Source organism: Uloborus diversus, chromosome 2, assembly GCF_026930045.1.
Source record: "Uloborus diversus isolate 005 chromosome 2, Udiv.v.3.1, whole genome shotgun sequence".
NCBI lineage: Eukaryota > Metazoa > Arthropoda > Arachnida > Araneae > Uloboridae > Uloborus > Uloborus diversus.
The window spans coordinates 185,453,495-185,477,363 of NC_072732.1; the positions used below are offsets into that span (position 1 = coordinate 185,453,495).

Here is a 23,869-nt window from a genome sequence, read left to right on the forward strand (position 1 = left end):
TGTGGAAGTGAGGGGCAGTGGCCCCTTTGCCCCCCTTACCAGTCGCCTATGCGTTACTCTAAATAATGGGAATTAATAATTAAAGGCGGAACATATTATTCTTCTTAAGCCACTTAATGTCTATTTTAACCGAGTATAAACCATTTCTCTGGTTTAGATAATTAAATTTCTGCCTTCAGAAAACCAAACATGGTTCCTGAAAGACCGCAATGAAAAATTAATTTTGTAACTAATATACTTTTATTGCAAAAATCAAATGTAAGTACATTTGTAAAATTACAGTGTCAAGCATTTTGAAAAACCTTAAACCCAGAATTGAAGCAATAGAGAGGAAAATATTAGTTTGCCCTACAGTAAAAACAGCAGTTTTATTTCGTATAACTACAATTCTTGCTCTGTATATCGTTCTCTCAGAGCAACAGTAAGATATCTTAGTGGTATTTCTGGAATTAGATATCTTACTGTTGCTCTGAGGCGACAATATCTTGTGATTCAAAAAAAAAAAAAAAAACTGATAGACGCAACTGTTATTTCAACTTTGGACCGAACTTCTCGGCCTTTCTCAAGGCATTAAATTGAGATTTTATGCTTGTGAGATAATATGTTGTATGAACTTGTTTGGAACTAACATTTTTCCATTAAAATACGCAAACTATATTTCGAGAAAAAAGAACACTTCGATATTTTAATGCAAAAAATATGATTGGTTCAGTTTTACTTTCATTCACATGCTTTGATTGTTTGTGTTTGTTTATTTTAAAAGTAAACTGTAATTCCGATGAAATTTGAAACATTATTCGAAAGTTTTATTACTATTACTATAATTATTAATGCAATAGTAATAATAATAATAATGTTGATATTAATAATGATGATGAGAAGAATAATGATGATGATGGCAATAAAACTAATAATAATGAGTTTAAGCAGTTTTGTTGCTGCAGAGTTGAACTACAACGCTTCCCTCAAACAAAATCATTTTCTTATGATTAAATGATTAATTTTAGTTACGTTTCCTGAATCATTTATAAATCTTCACTAAATAAATTTTGGTCCTTTACGTACAGTTTTTTTTTTTTTTTCGTTCACTATTTTTACGTAGAGATCGCTTTGTTTTAGCTTTAGGAAAATGCTTCAATCGCTTTTTGTAAAGCATAAGGTTCACATGAAAGGTATTATATTTCATTGTAAATATTTGCGCTTGAAAGGTCGATTTCTTTTTTGCAAATATTTTCTTTTGAGAGTTACCATTCTTTCCTCAAATATTTGATTTCAAAATGTAGTATTTTTGCAAATATTTGTTTTGAAACACATGTTCTTATTTCCTGCTTCAATTTTTATTTTTAAGTGGGATTTTTATTCTTTTGAAAATGTTTCGTTTTACAACAACAGATATGTTTTGCATAGATGTACTTTAAAAAGCTGAAATAGTGTTCTGAAAATACTTTTCAAATGTTTTTTTACATTATTATTTGCTTACACGATTTCGTTTTATTCTAGGGATTTACAGCGTGGTCTCTGCAACTCAACGGTCCAACAGGGTTTCCAAAATTTCCACTACAACAACAGCAGGCAGTCGGCAATACTATATCCACGTCAAGCCTCCGATGCCATTTTGTACGCCTCGGTAAGTAAAAAATAAATGTCACTCGCATCAGCTCCTAGTGCTGTTCAATTCCGCAAAGTGATGCTACGCAGGTGTCTTTTATTGCTCCTCTTTATTTATCGCTTTTCTGTTAGCGAAGCTTCTGTCGATTTCTTTCTTTATTTCGTTGCATTTAATCTATTACTTTATTTAATTTTATAAAGGAGTGAAAAGCATTAAGTTTCCTAATCGTCCTTTAAATACCAAGTGCAGTAGTCGCTACGCATAAAGGATCCGAATTCTACACACCACTACAATTAGTGTTTACTCGAAAGAGAAAGCGTAGTAAAAAACAGTGGCATTGAATATGGTAATTAACAGTGGCGGAGAATCTGGGGGGAAGGTGGGGGGAATCGTCCCTTTACCATTTTGGGGCTAATTTATTTTATTTTCCAATTTAGAAACTAAAACTTACAATTTAAAAAAACTAGCAGAAATGTCAAAAGTTTCAGAAAATAATTATTTGTTTTACTTTGTATATCTGTTTACAAAACATTATTGAGCACAAGCAGTAACTTTTAGTTTATGTATTCACTGTTTAGATAATAGTAAATCAATTGCTTTACTCAAACAAGTCACACTTGTTTAATGAAATTAGTACCAAGTGTTTGTGATTCCTCAAAACACTCTGGGGTAAATATTGTAATTCATGTCTAAGTGTTTCTTCGGTGAAAATTATTGTATGCATAATGCATCAAAATTTTAAGAAAAACGTGAATTAACATCAGTTACCACTGATCTGCTCTCAAAATAATCCATAACATAATTTTGAACTTTCTTTTATCTCTCTCTTTCTCTCTCTTTTTTGCTGCTGCTAAAAGACCTATGGCTTTTAATTGTCCTTTTTTTTTTGACCCCCCCCCCTTATAAGTCCCAATCGCCATCTATGGTAATTAACATTTTTTCTGACCCAGCAGACTGGTGTAGTGGTTAGGCTTTAGGTAAGAACCTGGATCCAGCCGGTGTATTTTCATGGTGTCTAAAACCGGTACCATAATGGTGCGGCATGTGAAAAATCCCCTGAGAAATAGTAACTTTCGGTACTCTTGGCAAAATTAAATTTAAGGCGCTGTTATGCATCGAATTGGACCCAGGTGCCTCCATATTGTATTGAAAATTGGAAACAAAAAATGTAATGATGATGGCATTCGCCGATAGTGGAACCGCCTGAAAGAATGGATGTTCTATCGGTAGATCACGCCAGGCCTGAAAAAGGTAAAGCTTTTTAAAAAGTCATAAAATGTGATCATTATTACTTGAGAAGATTTTAATTTCCTAATGATGGCGTGTAACTCATAAACTAAACCATCTTGGGCAATTCCGCCTAATTTAAAGATTTACGCACAAATCCACATGGAAGGCATCACTATATTCGGGAGTCCCAATTCTCTCTTCTACAGTCCCAATTAGTTCGCAGTTTGACTTTCTATTGCAATGTAAATATATAAATATTTCCCGAATACATTTATTTTAAGAGAATGAATTATTGATTCGTTTAAACTTTTCTTTCTACCATTTCGAAATAAGAGAAAGGTTCTCAAAAGTTAAAGTTATATGTTTTCCCCATTTTCATCAAACTTCCTTTGACATTAGGAGTTGTGCAACATGCTCTCGTAACATTTGTGACAAGCTGTCACTTTCACAATGTTATAAATTAAATTTCGTAAAATAACAATATAGGACTATTTACGTTCATTTTAAAAACATATTTGAAGGCAGTTTCGAAACATATACATATAATTAAGACAACACACATGACATGCAACAAGAGTTTTTTACAAGATACCTTCTTCAGCCTAATACCGAAAATTTAAGACAGCTGCTTGCATTATTTCCTTTTCTACCTTCACTGATTTAAGGTACTGTAATTCCTAATTTCAATTTTTTTTTGTTTAAAAACTTGTAAATTATTAATATTGGGTTAGCTTGTAAAGATTTTTACAAGCTAAAAAAAAAAAAAAAACTTTCTAAAAAAAATCCTAGCCAATGAAAAGTATACGTCAATATTGTTCAAATTTCTTGTCCTTAATCAAAGTATTTCTTTATATATAAAAAAAAAAAAAAAAAAAAAAAAAACACAACTATCAACGTGTAAGACATAAAATGTTTAAACTTATCTGCTTCTGTCATTTATTATATATTGGTTAGGTTTAAAATTAGTAACCATTCATAGCATTCAGAATGTTTGTACATTCTGAACACCCCCAGTGTTTTAGAGTGTTTTTCTCCCTAAAACACTCTAAAAACCAGCAGAGGATGTGTATCGTTTTAAATACCCGCTACTCTGGGGAATTGGGCATTCTAGTGTCCCGGTTGAGCATTTCAGAAATCTACCAAACCTAACCATACACAAATATGCTATGCTTACATCATGCAGTCGTTAGTTCTATTACGGAAGATAATTGCCACCTGAGTAATTGAAATCACTTCTTTTTTCAAATAGGTCAATCTGTACGAGAGTGTAAATCACATAGGGTAAAAGCACCAAATTTCATCCCCTAAGCCTTTTGACATCTGAGTAGCATATGCTACGATCAATCAGTCACAAAATAATTATGCAACACCGCCAACAATTTGTTTCCCGTTAGAAAATGCACTTTTACCAGAATTGAAAACTATTATTCTATTTTCGTCCCTCCTCCAACGCACTTTCTAAAAGACGAAATAATGGGTGGGTAATAATGCTAAAGATGTGGATTAAGAGTTGCAATAAAGAAAAATATCACAAAATATGCATTTTTTAGAAAATATTTAGTATACAAATGTAAAATTCATTTTTTAAGCCCCCAAACAAGCGTCAAAAAATAATTTTCTGTGTAATATTAAATTTTAGGTTTATGTGTGTACATCTTTTGACGACCTCCGTAGGTTAAAACAAGTCCGAGTTCTTAAACATGAACCATTCATCTGGCGAAGGTTAATTGAATGACTTACCAAATCAAACATATATACCAAGTCGCTTGCTGCCGACAGCTTGAGTTTGAAAGATTAAAGCAGGTATCTTTTCATCGATGCAGAAGCCTCTGTTTATTAAACAATGTCCATTAAGGAGCTCTTTCATTATACTTTTTAATCATTATGTAAATTGATATTTTTCTATAAGAAGGATGGTGAATGCGATAAACAAGAACGCTTTTATGTTTTACATCTTTAAGATCCTTAATTCACTAAATAACGATTTTCCCAATGGCAAACTCGCGGTGCTTTACAATTAAAAGCACAGCGTTATTTCATAAATTTTTTGCAAAATTTAAAAAAGACAATTCTTTTGTCATAAAGTTGGCAGAAATGCAATATTATGCGATTGATTGCGCTTTCAAAACTTTTAAAATTTATAATTTTATAAAAATAAAATACCATTTTTTTAGTATTGACTTTCATGAGAGAGAGAGGAAAAAAAAAGAGAAGCACGCATACAATTCAGAATTCAAGAGCAAAGTTTTTCAGCAGCTCTATAGGTTTGCAGAGTTTTATTTCTTAAGGCATTTTTTCCCCTTTCTTTGAAAGCTCAGGTGTTTTGGAATTCTGTTTGAAACCTTAGCCGCCAGATCATTTGGGAAATACTACAGATGGTTGTAGCTGGCCTGCATTTTGTTTTCTTTGACCTTTGGAACAAATGAAATACTTTACTGAAAAATTTTTAAATTTACTTTTTTTCGTTGTTTAACTTATTGGCTGTCCCCATCGTACTTTCGTAGTCATACAAACAGCTAGTACAGAAAAAAGTAAGTATATATTCCAGGTAGCACACGTAACATTTAAACGTTTTGTTGTTGTTACATATGGCTTTATTCAGAAAGGTACTAGATGTTAAGATACCTATCATGTGGAGGTGCTCATCCAAGCAATCCTGTAGAGAGCCTAAAAAGGGCCACAGCTTCCGCTCGAGATTTATTACAATAAGTCCTCCACATCTCTTGAATTTCGACCTAAGGTTTGCCGTTCGAGTTGGTTTTGTTTATGACCGTAAGGTGATCTTGACTTTGGTTTTTGCAGAAACGAGTAAGTAACTGTTCCACTGAGAATGGGACAGTTCACTTGGCGATCTAAAGAACCTTGCTTGGCCAGGGAGTCAACCATTTAGTTTTCATGGATGACCACGACGTTTTAAAATGGTTGAACATAGTTAGCGACCATTGCGCAACGTTTAAAAAACGAAGTGTGCAACCTGGGTATTATATGTATGATTCATAGGACCACAATATCTATCTCTTTGGAGATCAATATTTACATGTAAAAAGTTTGGTTTTCACAGTTATAATAATTCTCAATTTTTTTTAGGTTTTTGATTATGATGATTGTAATCAAGATATTAGTAATATCTTCATTTTTAACTTATGAAACTTAAATAAAAATGCTTAAAAAATAACTTTTTTCTTGTTCCAGCTAGTGGCCATTTTCTACGCAGCCATCATACTTATAGTAGTCGGTAGCAACTGCCACAGATTTCGACGTCACCACTCGTCCAGCGATCGAACAAACAGACGAAGCTCCAAACACCTGCTGGCCGTAGCGGACCACAAAATGAACATCTTCCACATTGCCTTGAAGAAACACAGATCACCCAGTTCCACAGATCCTCAGATAGCCCTCGTTTGATGTTTATCAATAAAAGCTCTTTTAAACTTTTCAATACCTGATTTCATTACTTTGACCATCTACACAAAATAAGATTATCAAAAAAAAAAAAAAAAAAAAAATGCGTCATTTATAATGGGGGTTGAGTGTGCTATGGCTCATAAGAAGGTCGTAAAAAATAAAAGAACCTGCAGTTATTTTCGATTATCTGACATCAGCAAAATAACTCTCTCAGTTGGCTAAGTCTACATATTATTTGCGATACATACTTGCTTTGGTCCGTGGCAAAGACGCAAAGTCAGAAAGGATTACAGTAGGTGCAAACCTAAATGGCAGCTTCGCAATGCCGTGATAAGGATCTGTGTAGCCGTCACAATGCTGCCAGGTTAGTTTTGACCCAACTATTGGTAGTAGATAAATTTGCTGGATATTTTTTTACCTTTTGGTGTCAAAAATGACCTTATCAGCCTAGACAGCGAATTCTCAATACAAAGATTTTGTATTGAGAATTTTGGGCTAACTACCATAGAACTACGTCTGGGATTGTTCATTAACATATCCTACGTCAATAGTTTTTTGCGAAGAAAACCCCTCAATTGGTTCAGGATTTAAGTGTGATTCAGGTTTCTTCATAGATATGTTATTATTATTTTTTTAATTAAAAAGGTTAGTTTGGTTTCATATAAATATTAAGTTTTCTTCTTATCCTTTCTTGCAAATATCAGTAAACTCACTCCAGATATCTCGTTATTTAGATCAATGTTTCTCAAGCTTTCTAGTCGCGTTACTCCCTCATAAGTAAAAAAAAAGAGAAATAAGACTTTACGATCCCCTGCTTCAAGCTGTTTAGAAAAAGAACCGATAAAGTTTTGAATGGGGAGAAAATGACTATCATTTCGCAAACTTCTCGTTTCTAAGAAAATACTTATTTTTCTTTTTGTCATTTTACATAAATGTTTTCCTGATGTATCATATCTGGTTTAAGCAGTGATATATTTTTGTATTAAAATGACCATAATTTGCAATTTTGAGGGAGAAGCAGAAACTTTAAACAATGAGTGACAGATTAACGCTTTTAAAAACAACAACTTCTCCTATATTGCTGTTTTGAGTTCGAGCAAATGTGTTTTTATATGCATGTTGCTTCCAACTTCATAACAATCCCCTCGGGGGGGGGGGGGGGGAGTGGGTCCAAGAGCGTGGCCAGAGGGGGGCAGGGTGGAGCAGCTGCCCCTCTCTAGAAGAAAACATCTGACTCCCACACTCTTTCCAAAAGTCACCAAAAATATTTTAAAACTGAAATTTCAGGACTTCAATTTCGCTAAATTCCTGAGAGAGAGAGAGTCATATAACTGCTTTTTCTGCCCTCATCTGACCAAAAATAGCATAAAATGCGTTTTTAAGGGGACAGGTGGGCTATAATTTCAAGCAATTTCCGAGGTCCACACTTGAGGTTAGGGTAGCAACTAAAAACCACTACCTTGTTGCCTATGCTTGCCCCTCCCTAACATGAATCCTGGCTAGACCCATGCTGCCGTGCTAAGCACACAAGTCGTATCTGCACTTTTTACTAAAATTGAGTTAAGGTCACCAAATGGTTCTTTGTCACGTATTTCACCAAAATACAATGTTTACAGTCATTTGGGCAGTGAGAAGCAAAGGGATGCAAGTGAACTATTTTAAGTTTCGAGTAAAACGCGTTTAAAGATCAGATCCTAGGTTGGCTTTCATCGATTTTTTTTTTTAATCATACCGTAGAGCAGCACCTACCAGGACTACTAGTACAATCTCTTGCCCCAAGACAGAGGAGAGGTTCACCTACCATTTGTACTGGTTACCTCCAAATTTTTAATTTTGCCACTTGCATCCTTATGTTTCTCATTGCCTCATTTGTCAATGGGAATTTTTTTTAAATACAAAAAAGTGGCTTCTGAATCAAATACATGAAGGTGCAAAACTTTAAACGGCTATGTCTTATTTTGTACTCGGCTGCAGATACGAATTTTGAGCTTAGAATGGCAGCATGGTCGTGACCACCCAGGTTGGGAAGCGTTGGTTTAAACTGAGAAATTGTGGTTAATTTGCTGATAAGGGTCCACTTATGCTTTTATACTCCCTGATTGTAAAACCTCTAAAGAGAAATTTTCTTTTCCCACATGTTAGTTTTTAGCATTATAAAATACGGCTTATTTTTTAATGCTATGGATTTTTTCCTCAAAATAGTGCCTAAAGGTTTACTGCAAGCTAAATATCGGGAAGAAACTATGCTTCAAAAGTAATAAGCAATCGATGCATTTTATTAACACGTTACATTTTATTGCACTTTCAAATAAGAAAAAATGAAAGATTAGAGAGAAAGCACAATAGAGCAGAAAACCCATTAAAATGTTTTGTAACACTATAAATAACTAAATATAAAGTCACACACACAGTTCAAATGCTTTTTACCATCCTTCGCTCTTATCATATTGAGTTTTGAATAAACTCTGAACTTTTATTTATTTCCCTCTTCTGGTGACATGTTTTCCTGGTGTCATATTTCAAAAAAACATCGAATAAAACACATGTTATTTCTTCTTCTAAAAGAACATCAGATGCTGTTACATTCTTGTAATGCAAACAAACCAAGACACATTGTTCGTTTTTGAGAATAGTTGAATCTTGATAAGTAAACATGCCGCCCTTTAATCTAATACAACTTAAAAGATATTTTCCGTAAACTTTTCTTACTGAAGAACCAAGAAATATATGTTTTTGTTTGCATGTATCCGTTTTTTTTTTTTTTTTTGCTAGATGAATTCAAGAGCCCAATACGATTGTAAATTCTAAGAATGTTTTCCTTTTAAGGAAATTCGGAAGTCAAAACCTTGTATTAGATTTCTGAATTTGTTCTTTGGTATTTAATGCGCTCATGTTTTATGACTCAATACTCATCAATTTCAGACCAATATTGTTTAAATAAATATCATTATTTATCATGGTTTTTGATAATTCTGCGATAAACTTTTTCACTTACAGCCGTAGTTAATCGTTGTAGCAATCTTTTGACTTTCCAAATTTCATAACTTGGGATATGGAAGTGATGGGAAATGCTCCAACTCAGACTCCGACTTAAATTTTAAAATATCTAACTCGACTTCGTGGCCCAGGCAAACCAGTAAATTATCTTAATAAAATCTATCAAATTCCTATATCGTCGCCTAAGAGCAACATTAAGACATCTAATCCCAGGAATAACACTAAGATATCTTATTGTTGCTCTGACGCGACGATATGTACTCCTGTTAATATGTCCCTCTTCCCTGCTCGTTTATTCCGTTTTAAATGTTGCGAAATAATTTTATTGATTATAGGAAACTAATTTGCCCAAGTTGTGAGAAATTTTTAAGAATCCAGCCCTTTCTTTCATGGTGATTCTCAACGATAATCTGAAGAAAATGAAACTACCGATAACTTCTATATTGTTAGCAAAATATTACGTTTTTAAATTGCCCTTTTTCTTTTGGCCATGAACTATTGTTAAGTTTTACCGTTAAAGTATCGAAAAATTCTTTTGAAAGAAACTTAGACCAGTGATGCTGGATTAATTACCTTTTTATAGAACGTGAAATCAATAATGTTTAAATTTAAAACCAATTTTTGACAAAAATAGTTTTAATCAAACTTTAATTGCAATTAGGTTAAACTAACTAACTCATGCAAACTCACCAAATTTTTTCAAAAAATCAAATTTTAGTGTATTTTTTCAATTTTTATGAATACTCATTAAAAAAGTATGAAAACACGCGTATTTATTTTTTTAAAAAAATGGTAAAAATGTTTCGCATACGGCTTTGGTGTTTAAGAGAAACCTTTCTTTTCGATGTGCCTTTTCTTTTGCTAAATGACAGTAAAAAAAAGGAGATTGCTGTTTTGCGTTCCAAAACACAAAACTTTTCGCATTAAAAAAGGAGATTTTATGATTCCAGAAGTCGTGCATGCAATACTGTTAAAGGTTGGTGTTTTGAATATGCGTTATATTTTTCATTTTTAACTTTTTTCCTCAAATTTATTGGTTTCAATCAAAGACAAATGTTTAACTTTATTAAAGCACTGAAATGATGAAAAGTGCAACAAAATTTGTTTTATCGATTTCTAGTGAATTTTTAAAGACAGTTTACTTTATTCATATTCCAACAAATCTGAATATTAAGTAAGCATGAATGAAATGTATGAAAGCGCATTCTTGACCTAAATGTTAATCAAATAATGAGAGAGCATTTCTGACTAATTTTTTACGTATCTGAAAACGCAAAAGACTACAAACAGTTTACATTGTATGGATCTGACAAGTTGGAATACTGTTTACAAAACTACCATGAAAGTAAACCAGCTGAGGTTTAGAATCAATAACCATTCTTTGTTACCCCAAAAAGAGATAAATATTGTGATGGTCACTCGGTCAACATATTAGAGCCACACTATAGTGTAGAGTAATCAATGCATCGTACTTCGAATGATCATAGGAACAGAATATAATAACAATTATAAAATATAGTGACCGAGAAGTAATGAAACACTTGTTTAACATACGAGAAACAAATGCAGACAATTATTTGGAAACGATAAGGAGACAAAAAATTCATAATAAATAAAACATAAAACAGTATACCGTAAATATATATATATATATATATATATGAGGGGGAACCAAAAGAAACCGTACTAATGGTGCGATGCCAATCCTAGATGTAGTAGAGTATTCTACAGCTAGTTGGCTCAAGTAGACCTTCACAAACTACCTGTGCAAGTGGCGTCAGTTTAGTTGATAACGTCTGATCGTAGTGTTAGTTTTCTCAGGTGCTGTTGCTTTCCGCCTGCGAACTCATTATAGCAGATTTAAAAGAACAAACTGTAAGCTTAAAATTTTGCTTCCTGCTTGAAACGTCGGCAACGGAATAGCTTACCAAATGCTTCAACAAACTTTCAAGAACGATGATGTGAGCCGTTTTCGAGTAGTTTGGGCGCTTTCAACGTGGTAGCATGAATGTTGAAGATCATGCTTGCTCTGAATGCCCTTCAACGTCTTAAAATGATGAAAAAGTTGAAAAAATCCGCCAAAAAATCAACGAGAGTCGTTGTTTTACGATTGAAGAAACTTCAAAAGAAACAAGAGTGAATTGGAGCCTCGCGCTGGCGAGCAGAAGAATGGTTCCTTCACCATGATAACGCTCCCGTACACACAGCCTTCACTATTAACCGTTACTTGGCCTCTCAGGGGTGGCAATCATTGCTCGACTCCCGTATTCACCAGACCTAGCCCCCTGCGATTCCTTTCTTTTCCCGAGGATGAAAAAATTTCGAAAATGAAGAGTTTTGATGATGTAGAGGCTGTAAAAGCTGCTTCGCAACAGGCACTGGACATTGTCAAAGTTAAAGAGTTTCAGGGGAGCTTCTAACAGTGGAAAATAAGAATTAAAAAGTGTATTGCATCTAAGGGTGAACACTTTGAAGGAGACTAAAGAAATTTTGTGAATAAACTAATATATAAATATTTTAGGACAAAAATCCGGTTATTTTTATGTCCCCCCTCGTATAACTTATATTTAAACTCGATGAGGTAAATTACTCATTTTTGGACACTTTTTAGCCCCTGACAAGCCTTATTAGGGACCGGAAAAAAATAGGCATACAGCTTTTACTCTTCGTTTTTGACAACAATTTTTGGAAACTCGCAGAGGGTAACTTACTCATTTTTGGGCACCTTTTAGCCCCTGGCAATCCTGTTTAGTTCACACACAATAGGTAGGAAACCTTACTTAAGTGTTTCGTTCACAACTCCCTTTATGATAACAAATTACAACACTTTATTTATGATAACAAATTTTGGAAACTCGATGAGGGTAAATTACTCATTTCAGGGCACTTTTTAGCCTCTGACAACCCTGATTAGGAACCGGAAAAAGGTAGACAAACTTACTTTAGCGTTTTATTTACAGCTTTTTCTCTTCACTTATGAAACAAATTTCCGGAAAATCGAGGAAGGGTAAATTATTTTCCTCTTAGGGTACCTTTTAGCCCCTGACAACCCTGATTAGTGACCCGAATTAGGTAGGTAACCTTACTTAAGCGTTTTATTTCCATCTTCTACTCTTCATATATGATAACAATTTTCGAAAACTCGATGAGGGTAAATTACTTATTTATAGGCAGCTTTCAACCCCTGGCAACCCTGATTAGTCACGTGAAAGAGATAGAAATTCTTACTTTCGCCTTTTATTTACAACTTTTATTATCTACTAGCCTGCGTGCCCGGCGTTGCACGGGCTACTTAAAAATGAAAGAGCTGTTCAATTGATGTTTTTGTATTATTCTGACATCAGTTTCTAAAGCGCAAAGGAGTAAATAATTACGCGTAATGCAAGGTTTGCAAAACACCAGTAGAGCATATTTTTTATCAAAAACCTCTTTAACGTTAGACATATTTATCAATAATACAAGTTATGAGTATTTTCAATTAGCACAAAAGATGAAAATATATGCATTCTCAACTATAATATGTGCTCACTTTAAACTGAATTAAATCTGATAGAATATATCTGAAATATTTATGTACAATTACAATCAGCTTTTTACATAAAATGACACACACTTTTTTGTTGATTACGTGAAACTAAAGCACCAAGACTTATTAAATACCAATAAGCATTAATTTAATATCAAGCCATCAGATTCCAATTAAGCTTTAGTTAAAATCCTTAAAAACAATCTTTTTTGTTCAACTCGGTTTCACTTAAAGAAATCCAAACAATTTTAATTTAACGTGTTCTTTTAACGATACAAACTGTATTGCAAAAATCGAAACAGGAAGGAAAAAGAGATTTATTACAATTCGAAAACTCACCCATGTGACGAAAAAAGTCCAACAAAATAAACATAATTAGTCGCACATCCTAAATGTACCCAAATATGAGGCCGGTGAATGATAAACTTACACTTCAATCAATAAACATTACTAAAGAAACATTTTTCATATGCTTAAAAGAGTTAAGAACGTTGAATGTGAAAAAATAAGAAAGGACAGACGATAAATGTCCGAATAGAGCAATTAATTTTAAACTAATTAAAAATGAAATTCTAGATGGAAACGTTGTTTTAAGATTTGGACAGCAGCCAAAAAAATCTCTTTTGACACAATTATTAGAATTTTATTTGCTCACCCATATGCAAAATGGCAACAGGAAAGAAATAAAAATTCCTGAATAGCGTTATGTTAATTAACGTTTTAATTAATATCTCCGCTAATTAAAGTCGTACAATTATGAGATTGGTCCTATTGTTTTCTTTGGAAAATTTCGAATTGATCGGTATCTCGCTTGACTCCCGATTCGCAGTGGTTCTCGAGAAGATCGATCTTCAGGCAGACAGACAGACAGACGGACGCGAACAGATTTTAATATTATAGTGGATGGATGGTAACAATTTTTAGAAACTCGATGAGGGCAGGTCATGCCTAGTGGGATCTTAGACTAAAACCCAGGCCCGAAGAGAGACCATGTCAGCATAGTCGGAAACTCGGGGCCCAGGCCTCAGGGAACTCGGCGACACAAACGCAAAAAAAAGGACGAAATAAAGAAAGAAAATAAAAGAAATGAAGAAAGAAAAGGGGAGGGGAAAATGTTAGTGAAAACGTTAAGATTAAGTAAAATTTATCCTTTTAGTATTCACTGCTGTGGCAATTGAAATAGAGCTAATTGTTTTATCGTAAGCAGTTTTGATTTTTTCCTCTTTTTTTTGAAAGGGGGGGGGGCGTCGACATACGTGACAATGAACCCGCCTTGGATCTCAGCGTTCCCCTCCGAAGCTTCACATGATTTGTGAACGGCCCCCCCTACGAGTAAAAAATGAACGACCTGAAACAAATCTACTTCCCGTGCAATATCCATAACCGGTTCCGCTGAATCTAAGGGTTCCATGAAGATCACAAGAGGTTCCACGAAGGTTGCCTTCTTTCTTCTTTAAACATAAAAATTTGTTACTCTAAAAAAAAAAGGTTTGAGTGAAGCGTTTAATACGTATTTACCGAATAAATAGCTGAAAAATATCAACAGTGGATTTAAAAACCATTTATTTTCAATGTGGGGCCTTCACTTATGTCAGCTCTAAAATACGATTCTTTTACGGAAATGGTACTTGATCCTTCCTTGCACAAGAAATTTAAATATTTATCGTTCAGTGAAATTCTGACGAAAATTTAAAGATAAATGTTCCCAATTGTGACTAAATTTATGTTCGCAACTTCTTTGTCAGAAAAAAAAAAAACAAATCCCACAAACTTAGTGCAGAACCTGATCTCAGAATGCAACTTTGATCCATAAAGCCTGATATAAGGATGTATCTGTCATAGTAAAAATAGGTACCACTCATGTCATTTAAGTTATAACTTTAAAATTTTGTTTGAAACGAATAGTTGACATTTTGAGAAATTTGTGTTGTTTGAAATTACGTCGAAAAATATTTTTTCGAAACAAAAAAAAAGTGCTTTTATTGAAAATAAACCATTTCAAGAACGTTGTATGCAAGCTATGCAATTGAGGAAAAAACAGGTTCCATGAAAAAAGTCGATATTCGAAAGGGTTCCCTTTATCAAACAAATCAAGAAACGCTAAACTGTGCACCGTTTACTTTCTTATATGTATCTCTGTTAGCAAAGTCTAATCCTATATCCTTAGAATCTCCAAACCGCACTCATACCCTAATACTGAGTGACTGTTGCAAACTGCTACGAAAATAACGAAGAATGAAATGCTTCGTATGATTCAAGATTTCTACAGACACGTGTCTTTGGCTTTGAATTTGGCATATTCATGTGCAGTCAACTGATTTCAGTTTGATTTGAAGCAAAAGCCCTTATCGTTACATTGTGATAAAACTGTGCAAGAAAAAGTCTTGCGATGTATGTGACAGGCACGTTTTTCAGAACGGTAAGCTTTTATTTCGATGCTAAAATGTTATGTTTGTGTGTGTTATAGTTGTATCATTTTTTTAAAAAAATCCTACAGTAAAATCGTTTTTGCTAGAAGATTATCTTTTTTTTTTTTTACAAAATACTTTTTTTATGAGCACTCACAGCTTGGAAACGTTAATTGTTTATGATTAAGAAAAAAGTTAATTTTCTATTTCTTCATTCATTTTTTAATAATGTCATGTTTGTTAATACTTAATTGTATTATCTAAAGCACAAGCATTTGAAATCTTCCGCATAATAAATTGCGACATTTTTGAGGAAAGTTATTGTTTAATTTGTATTATACATACTGTCTTGATGAAATTATTATTTATTGTATATTTTGGACCATGGTGCTTCAAACATTTTACATTCTGTTGTACTTTATACATATCTTCAGTAAAAATATTTTGAATTAGCAGTCCTTAAGTTGTGCTTTTAGGAAACCTAGCATCAATATTTTGTTTAGTGGTTTTTCTTAGTGTATTTTTAAGGTACTTTATTATTTTTTTATTCTATTTACTTGTGCTCGTTTCAGAAATTGGTTTTCCCACTTTGAACTTCATAGTAATTGAGACATACAGAAGATAGCTCTACTTTTTTTTTCTAATACCGCAAACTCTTAAGTAGTTAGGAGCCGGAGCCATTCATTAATTACGTAAGGATTCCGATGGGGGCTGGGGAGTATCTCTACATACCTTTATTTTGGGGGAGGGGGGGGGGGTCCGACCCATTCTTACGTTACATTTTCCAAGTCAATATTTTCATTAGAAATTGCGCGATTCAAGTGATTTAGTAGGATCCTATTTCATTTGCTTATGGAAGGTAAAAAAAGTAATGAACTTTTTCTTATTTGTTTTTTAAAGGATGAATGGTGTAAAATATAATAAAAGAATCGCACTGCGTATGGGCGTGTCTTATTTTTAATTAGTATCACATCATGTACAAAAAATATCTGTGGAAAAAACATTCAGTCTAGATTTCTTTGAGTATATATTTCTTTACACAAAAAGGTTTTTTAAAAATTTTTACTAATAGTGAGTTTAATAACGATTCCGGTGATATAAGTTTCGTTATTTTGTTTTGAAAAACGAAATGGAATCATACGTAAGATAGGCGGGATTGGTTTGAAAAATCTTACTAACCCTTACATGGGGGAGGGGGTTTAGAAATTGCCAAAATCATTCTTACACGATTCATGCATGGTCCCTTATGATTCCCTATTCTGAGATAAAAACGTAACTGTGCTGCAATTTTAGTTTCAGTGTGCTATTTCTTCGATCGTGATCAGTAGAAATACCCCCCCCCCCTCCTCCTTCCTTCCCTTCCGTAACTATTTTCTGAAAAAGAAACGAAAAGTATGTTCATACAAACAGGGGTTTTTTTTGCAAGTGATGCAACAACTCCTACAATATTGTTTGAGTTTCAAATTTAATACTGACTTTTATTTAACTTTTACGAATAACGGAACAAATCTGATATACCCCCCTCTTGGCGACTTTTTCCTGTTGGCGCCAAAAAAGCGTCGCCAAGAAAACTATGTATGACGTCATATGTCATACATCGTTCTTAGCGATGCTTTTTTTAGCGCCAACAGGAAAAATTCAAATTATGTCATTAATTATTTAATGAAATTAATGCATTAATTTTTTTCCGTTGTTTCTCCGGAATACGAGCCCTCGGTCTCATAGTACTTTCGTAATGAGACCTCGGCTCGCCGGCCCTGCCTCGGTCTCATTACGAAAGTACTATGAGACCTCGGGCTCGCCAGGACCTCGCTGCCGCTCGGTCCGTTATCCCTCCGACTTTTAATATACATCACAGTCGGATATAAGTCACAGATCTCCTCCGTTCAGTATACAATAAAAGTCACAGATTTTATGTGAAATTAACACCATTTTTGTGCTACAAAAATGCCAACCAGACCAAAATGCAAACTACCAGAAACACACTAAAAACACAATAATTCAAAATATGTTCACTTACCTTTTTTACTTTTCTTTTACTTCCTCAAGTGAGGCAGTGCACATATGTTCCGCTCTTAGGGAAATTATCCCATTTTTTATTATCATTACTTTACAAAAATATTTAAATTATGTTTGTTTTGACAAAAAAAATTCCAAAAAAAAAACAACCTTATTTGCTAGAACTAAACCATGACCCACTCCTGATCGTTGCTTCTTTTCCACAAACAACACCCCCAATAACCTTTCTACAAAAAAAAATTAACCCATCTGAACATTTTTTAGTTTTTTTTAATTTTCATAACAGAATTACATCTAGAACATAACATTTCATTCTTAAGTAAACCAATTTCCCTTAAAAATTCTAAAAAAACCTCTTTATTTTCAATTAGTTTAAATATAAAAAATCTATTTAGGACTCCGGTACGTCCAAACGTTGGACGACCTGACGAAAAAGAAAAAGAAGATTCATTCAAAAATTTCAATTGATACATTTGGACAACATCACAAACCGAACTCATAATTAAAATAGAAAATTCAACTAAATTAACATTAAAAAACAACAAGAAAAAGAATACTCTAAAATAAAGTTTGAATTGAAACTTTATTTTAGAGTATTCAACTTAAAATCTCCCTAAGAGCGGAACGTATGAGCACCTACCTCCTACCACACAGACACGTGCAAAAAAGACAGACTTCGAGAAACTACTTTCCAGCGTTCAAGTTGCAAAACCAGGGTTGCCAAGTTATCGCCTTATTGGCGATTTTCGTATCGAGCGAAAAATTAAAATCTCGCCAAGAGGGGGGCATATCAGAGGAGAGCCCGAATAACTTTTGGTATCTGCTCTTTTTTTCAATATTAATTTAATCGCTGATGGCTGTAAAATGCTATGCATTCAAGTTAGTCTTCGCAAAGACCTTACTTAGTAGCTTTTACTTAGTAACAGTAAATTTTTTGTTTAATTTAATATGAATACAAGGGGTTGCTTTTTGTGTAGAGCAAAACATAGTGTAAAATTTTAGACGATTTGAAAATACTTTTTGATATCTACTTTGGAATGAATTTTGAAAATTCATTATTTTCAACTTTCATGTCCTGATGATAATTTTTACTTTAAAGACGATCATTGTGAAGTGATCAAGTTCATTCTTGGGGTGGGGGGGGGGGGGGGGGGGGGATTGCTTAAATAACGCATTTTTTACCAAAACTCTATGCATTGATTTGAACAAATAATTATTTTTTTAATTTTTTCATAGTTTAAATCTTTTTCATGAATATGTTCAACTACAAACAGGTATATAAAGTGACCATGAGATTAGGAGGATTGATGTCACAAGTTTCACCAGTATGAGCGTCCCTTAAATATAGAATTGCCAGATTTCTGAAATGTTCTATCGGGACACCGGAATACTCCCCCCCCCCTCCTCCCACCAGCGTAGCAAGTATTGAAAAGGGTATACACCCCTGGTTGGTTTTTAGAGGGTAGCTCAATCTCAATGCTATGAATAAGTAGTTACTAATTATGAGCCTAAACCTGGGGTAATAAATAATGCATGACGCAAGCACACACACAGATACATTCAAACATTTTCTTTCCTACAAGTTAGTTCTCTTTAAGATAATTTAACAAGAAGAAAATCTTTGAATAAGGAATAAAAATTTGAAAAATATTTACATATTCTTTGCCTTGGCTAGAACGTTTTTAGAAAGTCTTTTTGTTTTTAATCTTGTCACGAAAGTCCTCACTAGCTAATCTAATATTAATTTTTCACGTCCATGTTACAAATTTGTGCCTAAGAGCCAGATTAACATAAATTACACAATCGCTATTTCACACGATATAGGAAAAACATTCGACTGGCGCATGCAAAGGATAGGACACGCGCTCTTTTAACACTGTTAAATTATTTTTAGACTTTTTTGATCTTGTGTAATCAAATTTATCTTTTACCGGAACGTGAAGTAAACCAGCCTGGACAGCGGGATTTTATCTGAAAACCGGGACTGTCCCAGTCAAACCGGTACGTCTGGCAAGCCAACTTAAATGTGATATTTTGAGTCATATATTTTAAAGTTAGCGTAGTAATGGTGTGGTTATAAGTTACAATGGGCCTCATCATACTAATTATTATATTCTAAAATTGCGTTTGCGTTTTGAAAAAGTTTATTCACAACAATTAATGTTTTACGCAAGTGGAGGTATTTTCTATGAAGTATTTCATTTTAAAATTGATTTAAGAGCAAATGCAATAACATTCAGTTATTCTACCATACATAATTGTCATCAATGTGTGTTCGTCAATTTAATAAATGTATTTATTTTTTAGGCAAATGTACTAGATTTAATCTAACTATAGTATCGAACACCTAAGTCAACCGTATATGTAACGGGTAGGCTGTAAAATGTCTAGTTGGTGAATTATAGTCGGTTCCAGATGCACATTATTCACTTACGCCTTCACTTGCTTTTTACTTCCTTTTACAAAAAAGAAAGTATTGTACTCGCGATAAAAAATTCACTCAAAAATCGGCCTTAATTTCCATTTTGCTCACCCTCAAATGAATGTTGAGGGGGTTTTTTTTCGACCCGACTACACGTACATATGTAACTAAGAACGTATAGACGCCCGAAATATCCATTTTGACGTTTCCCGAGTTAATTAAAATGAGTTTTCTCGTGACGTCTGTATGTACGTATGTATGTGCATATGTATGTCGCATAACTCAAGAACGGTATATCCTAGAAAGTTGAAATTTGGTACGTAGACTTCTAGTGGGGTCCAGTTGTGCACTTCCATTTTTGGTCGCATTCGGGTGTTTATAAAGGGGTCTTTTGCCCCTTTTTAGGGGGAAATCATTAACTTCGATGTAAACTCAAGTGGTGATGTAATTTGGCAGACACTTGGCGATACATTGCCAGTCTTTTGGTCGCCAAGTTTTGCCGCCAACTTGGTGACAAATTTGGCGATTTTTTTTATTTTTGAATTTGATTTCAATTTGGCCATTGTTGCTGATATTAAGAGAGTTAACTATTGAATCACATTAAAATTGCCAGGAATGGGGAAATGACATTAAATTGGAGTAAAAGAAAGTTATGTGATGCACACATCAGCTCGTTTTTTTTTTTTCGTAGTTGTTCTTAAATTAAAAACTTAATGCAATTTCAAAATGCATCACCACAAACTCAAGAGGCTTATATTTTTCATTTTTCCGAACCTTGATGGAACCAAGATCAGAATCTGACCTTGGTTTCACAACGAAAAATCATCGATGCGCTATTAATCACTACAAATGAAGTCTTAAAATCTTTAGGCAAATATTTGCCGACTTCACTGGCAATTTCAAAGGTAAGATAAAAGTAATGTATTCATGAAATTGCCATTAATATATATATTAATATTATATAACATACCTGAAGCACACAGAACCTCAATATCATCAAATACACCCAGTTGTTTGAAATCCATATTTTCAACCTTGCCATCTAGGTAACGATTCAGCATTCATAATTTTACCGCTACTCATCCAGCTAGATTATAGTAATTACTACATAAATATTAACTGCCCCGTAAAACGCATAACCACGAAATGACCGAAGAGGTTAATCTTTTAGATAATGCGCTTCGGAGGCTTGTCCAATTTAATTAGTTTAATCTAAAATGTAGAGGCTGTTTTCATGCCCAAATCAGAGAGGTTATGCATTCATCTTCTTAGGAATCGATTCGGGGCTATTGTTCTGGCAGCGGTGGGAATTCATTTATAATAGCAATATGATTGCAAACTCCTCTAATTGACCAAGACGGTAAAACTGGTCATAATGAAGACGATTTTATTTTGAGAGAAAAAGTAACATGCCAAAGTAGTTTTTATTTAACGAATCGAACTCTGGCTAAGAAAGTTTATCAACTCAAAATAAAACAAAACAGCATTGGAAAAAATTGAGGTTTTTCGCAAATGTATTTTTAATCAATTTAGTCTCAAATAAAACAATACGCGGGAAGAAAATATAATGTGATGTACTAGCTGTACCCGACGCGCGTTACTACGCCAACAAAAAAATACATCATTATACTGATTTTCATGACAATCGGTTGAACGGGACAGAAGTTGCTACTCTGCAGTGCCACCTGGTGGCGAGTGACTTCAGTGAGCATATTATGCACCTTCTCCGTGGGAAAATACATATATATAGCAATTTTCATAATAATCGGTCCAGGTATCAAGTGAAGCCGTGACTATACTCAAATTTTGTACTCACGCAGTTTGCAAGATCAATCAATCGCTAAAAATATCAACTAGAAAAAGTTTTAAATCCCCCCGTTGCATGAAAAGCCATAAAACAATAAAGAAAGAATTCATTTGTTCAAACTAAAGAAAAATGGCAACAGCTAACTTCTTATCAACGAGATCTTTCACGCGAATTAATTTCTGCAGCCGATAATTTTATTCGTATTTATCCAATGGATTGTGACTTAAATTGGAATAAAAAAGGAACTATCGATCGGATTTGTTTCGAACTGGTCTATAAACATTCCCAGTATCAAAAATAACAAACGGTGCAAGTTTCAGCCAAATCTGCCGGGTAGTTTTTGAGTTCATGGATGACATACAGACAAACATTCATTTTTACATATATAGATTATTTATTTTATTATATTGTATTCAGTTTACATTTCATTTATTTATTTAATTTGTGTGTGTCTCTCTCATTGGCGTAGCACTGAACTTTTCTAATAAAATAATAACTAGTAATAATAATAACAATTAATAAATAAATAAATAAATAAAAATATTTTTAAAAAGTCTAGTAAATAAAAAAGAAAACTCAAAAATAAAAAAAGAAAAGTAAAAAATAAACAACTAATACTTAAAAAAAGTAAATAAAATATAAAAAAGAGCTGAAAATAAAATAATAAAAAGGAAAAGAGGTTGAGATTTTTTTTTGGGGGGGGGGATTTGCGCCATTGAACTTGGGAGGGGGGATGGACGACCCTGGTCTAAACTAATAATACATACTTTAAGTTTGAAAGTTTTGTTACTAACTTATGATTTTTTTTAATGAAGTGTCACTATTGATTGCATCGCTTTTACGCCACCACGCACCAATTATGTAAGCTAAATTTGTGCTAGTTTTGTGACAAGAAAGAGCATTAAATTTAGACTTTAAATCAACAACTTACTACATGCAATATACCAGACTGCCCTTTTATCACATCCAGAGACTACAGTTTCGTTTTTATTAGAACTCAATAGTCTGGATATGTGAATAACCGCGCTGGAGGTCTTCGCGATCCAAACCGCATCATGCTGCAGACACTCCGCCGGTGAGATTAATGTACTTTATCTACCAGTTTGTTGGCGCCCTCAGCTTCAATGAGAGGACATCGGCCTCCCTACCTCGGTTATTCACTAATCTAGACTGATGAATTCTAATAAGACTAACTGCCGTCTCTGGATGTGATTACCGGTCTGTGTGATATATTGCTTGTAGTTCTGCCTTAGCCCTGGCTTAGAGCGGTAACTTGCTGCTAAATAGTTACTATGTTTTCCCCAAATTTTGAGCTGTGCGCTTGACGAGGTGCAATAGAATAATGTAAATATACTGGAAATATAACCATTCTGCGTCAATTTTCCAAAAGTATATTCTACCAGCAGAGTTCGAAATGCGGCGTTCTAAGGAATTTCTAATATACAAAATGCCTAAAACTGAGCCAATAGTTTTTGAAATGATTCATATTTCACACATTTACTAGGATGATACATGAAAAGTCGGCACAGCAAGAAACTCATGTCTCCGATTCTTAAATAATTTTAAGTTAAGTATAGTATAGTGCCTATCTTAAATGAATAGGTCTTTTTGCGACATACCATGTAGCAAAAAGTTAATTTTTAATTATTGGTTTTAATAAGAAAATTATGTTTTCTTCATTAGAAAGACATAACTTACGTTTTGTATGACTTTTATTTGCATACGTATTTTAAATAAACTGTTTTTTTAACGGTACATTCTTTCTTTTTTTGTTTTTTAATTAACATTTGGAATTTTGAGGAATGTTTTATTTATACAATAACCTTGTCAGGAAATGTTTTCATACTTAGCTTAAGTTGCATTTGTCGTTCTAAAGAATGTCTAGGTTTATACACAATGCCTCTGGAAAATATGAAAAAAATCGTGTATTTCGTGCGTTTCCTTAAAACGTCCAGCATTATATGCTATACGTACGTATTTTATAAATTCCCAGCATTTCGTACTTTACGGTAATATATAAGAAAAGAAACTTTTCCCTGTGTTAAATTGTTGCCAAATACACAGCTAAATTCAGTAAAGCATAATATAGAAAAAAAATTATGCATGTTGTTCAAAGGTTATGCTGAGGCAGCCTCGTCATCAGTATGGAAATACTAGAACCCAATCGTTTCTGCGCGAAAGTATGTACAGTGGTGGTAAAAAAAAAAAAAAAAAAAAAAAAAAATTGCATCACCTGCACCGCAAAGGAGAATAATATCATCCCGACTGCTTTCAATGCACAGTCAAGCATCCCGTATCCCAGATGATTTGGGGATGTATTTCTGGTCAAGGAGTTGGTGGGTTTCCCCTTGTGCGAGGAACAGTAAACGCTCAGGTGTATATTTGCATTTTGGAGGAGAAGTTGCTTCCTACTATCCGGGATCACTTTACTTCAGTTCCAAACATC

General features: G+C 33.7%; 1 protein-coding gene across 2 annotated transcripts in view; it reads left to right on the plus strand.

Moving 5' to 3' along the window:
- Positions 1-6,270, plus strand: part of LOC129217559 (uncharacterized) — a 207,512-nt gene extending 201,242 nt beyond the window's left edge. For both annotated transcript variants that reach the window (XM_054851884.1, XM_054851883.1), the window contains exons 2-3: positions 1,501-1,627; positions 6,032-6,270. In XM_054851884.1, coding sequence (XP_054707859.1) covers positions 1,501-1,627; positions 6,032-6,244 — 340 coding nt within the window. In that variant the 3' untranslated portion in view covers positions 6,245-6,270. The remainder of the gene's footprint in view (positions 1-1,500; positions 1,628-6,031) is intronic.
- The last annotated feature ends 17,599 nt before the right edge of the window (positions 6,271-23,869 follow it).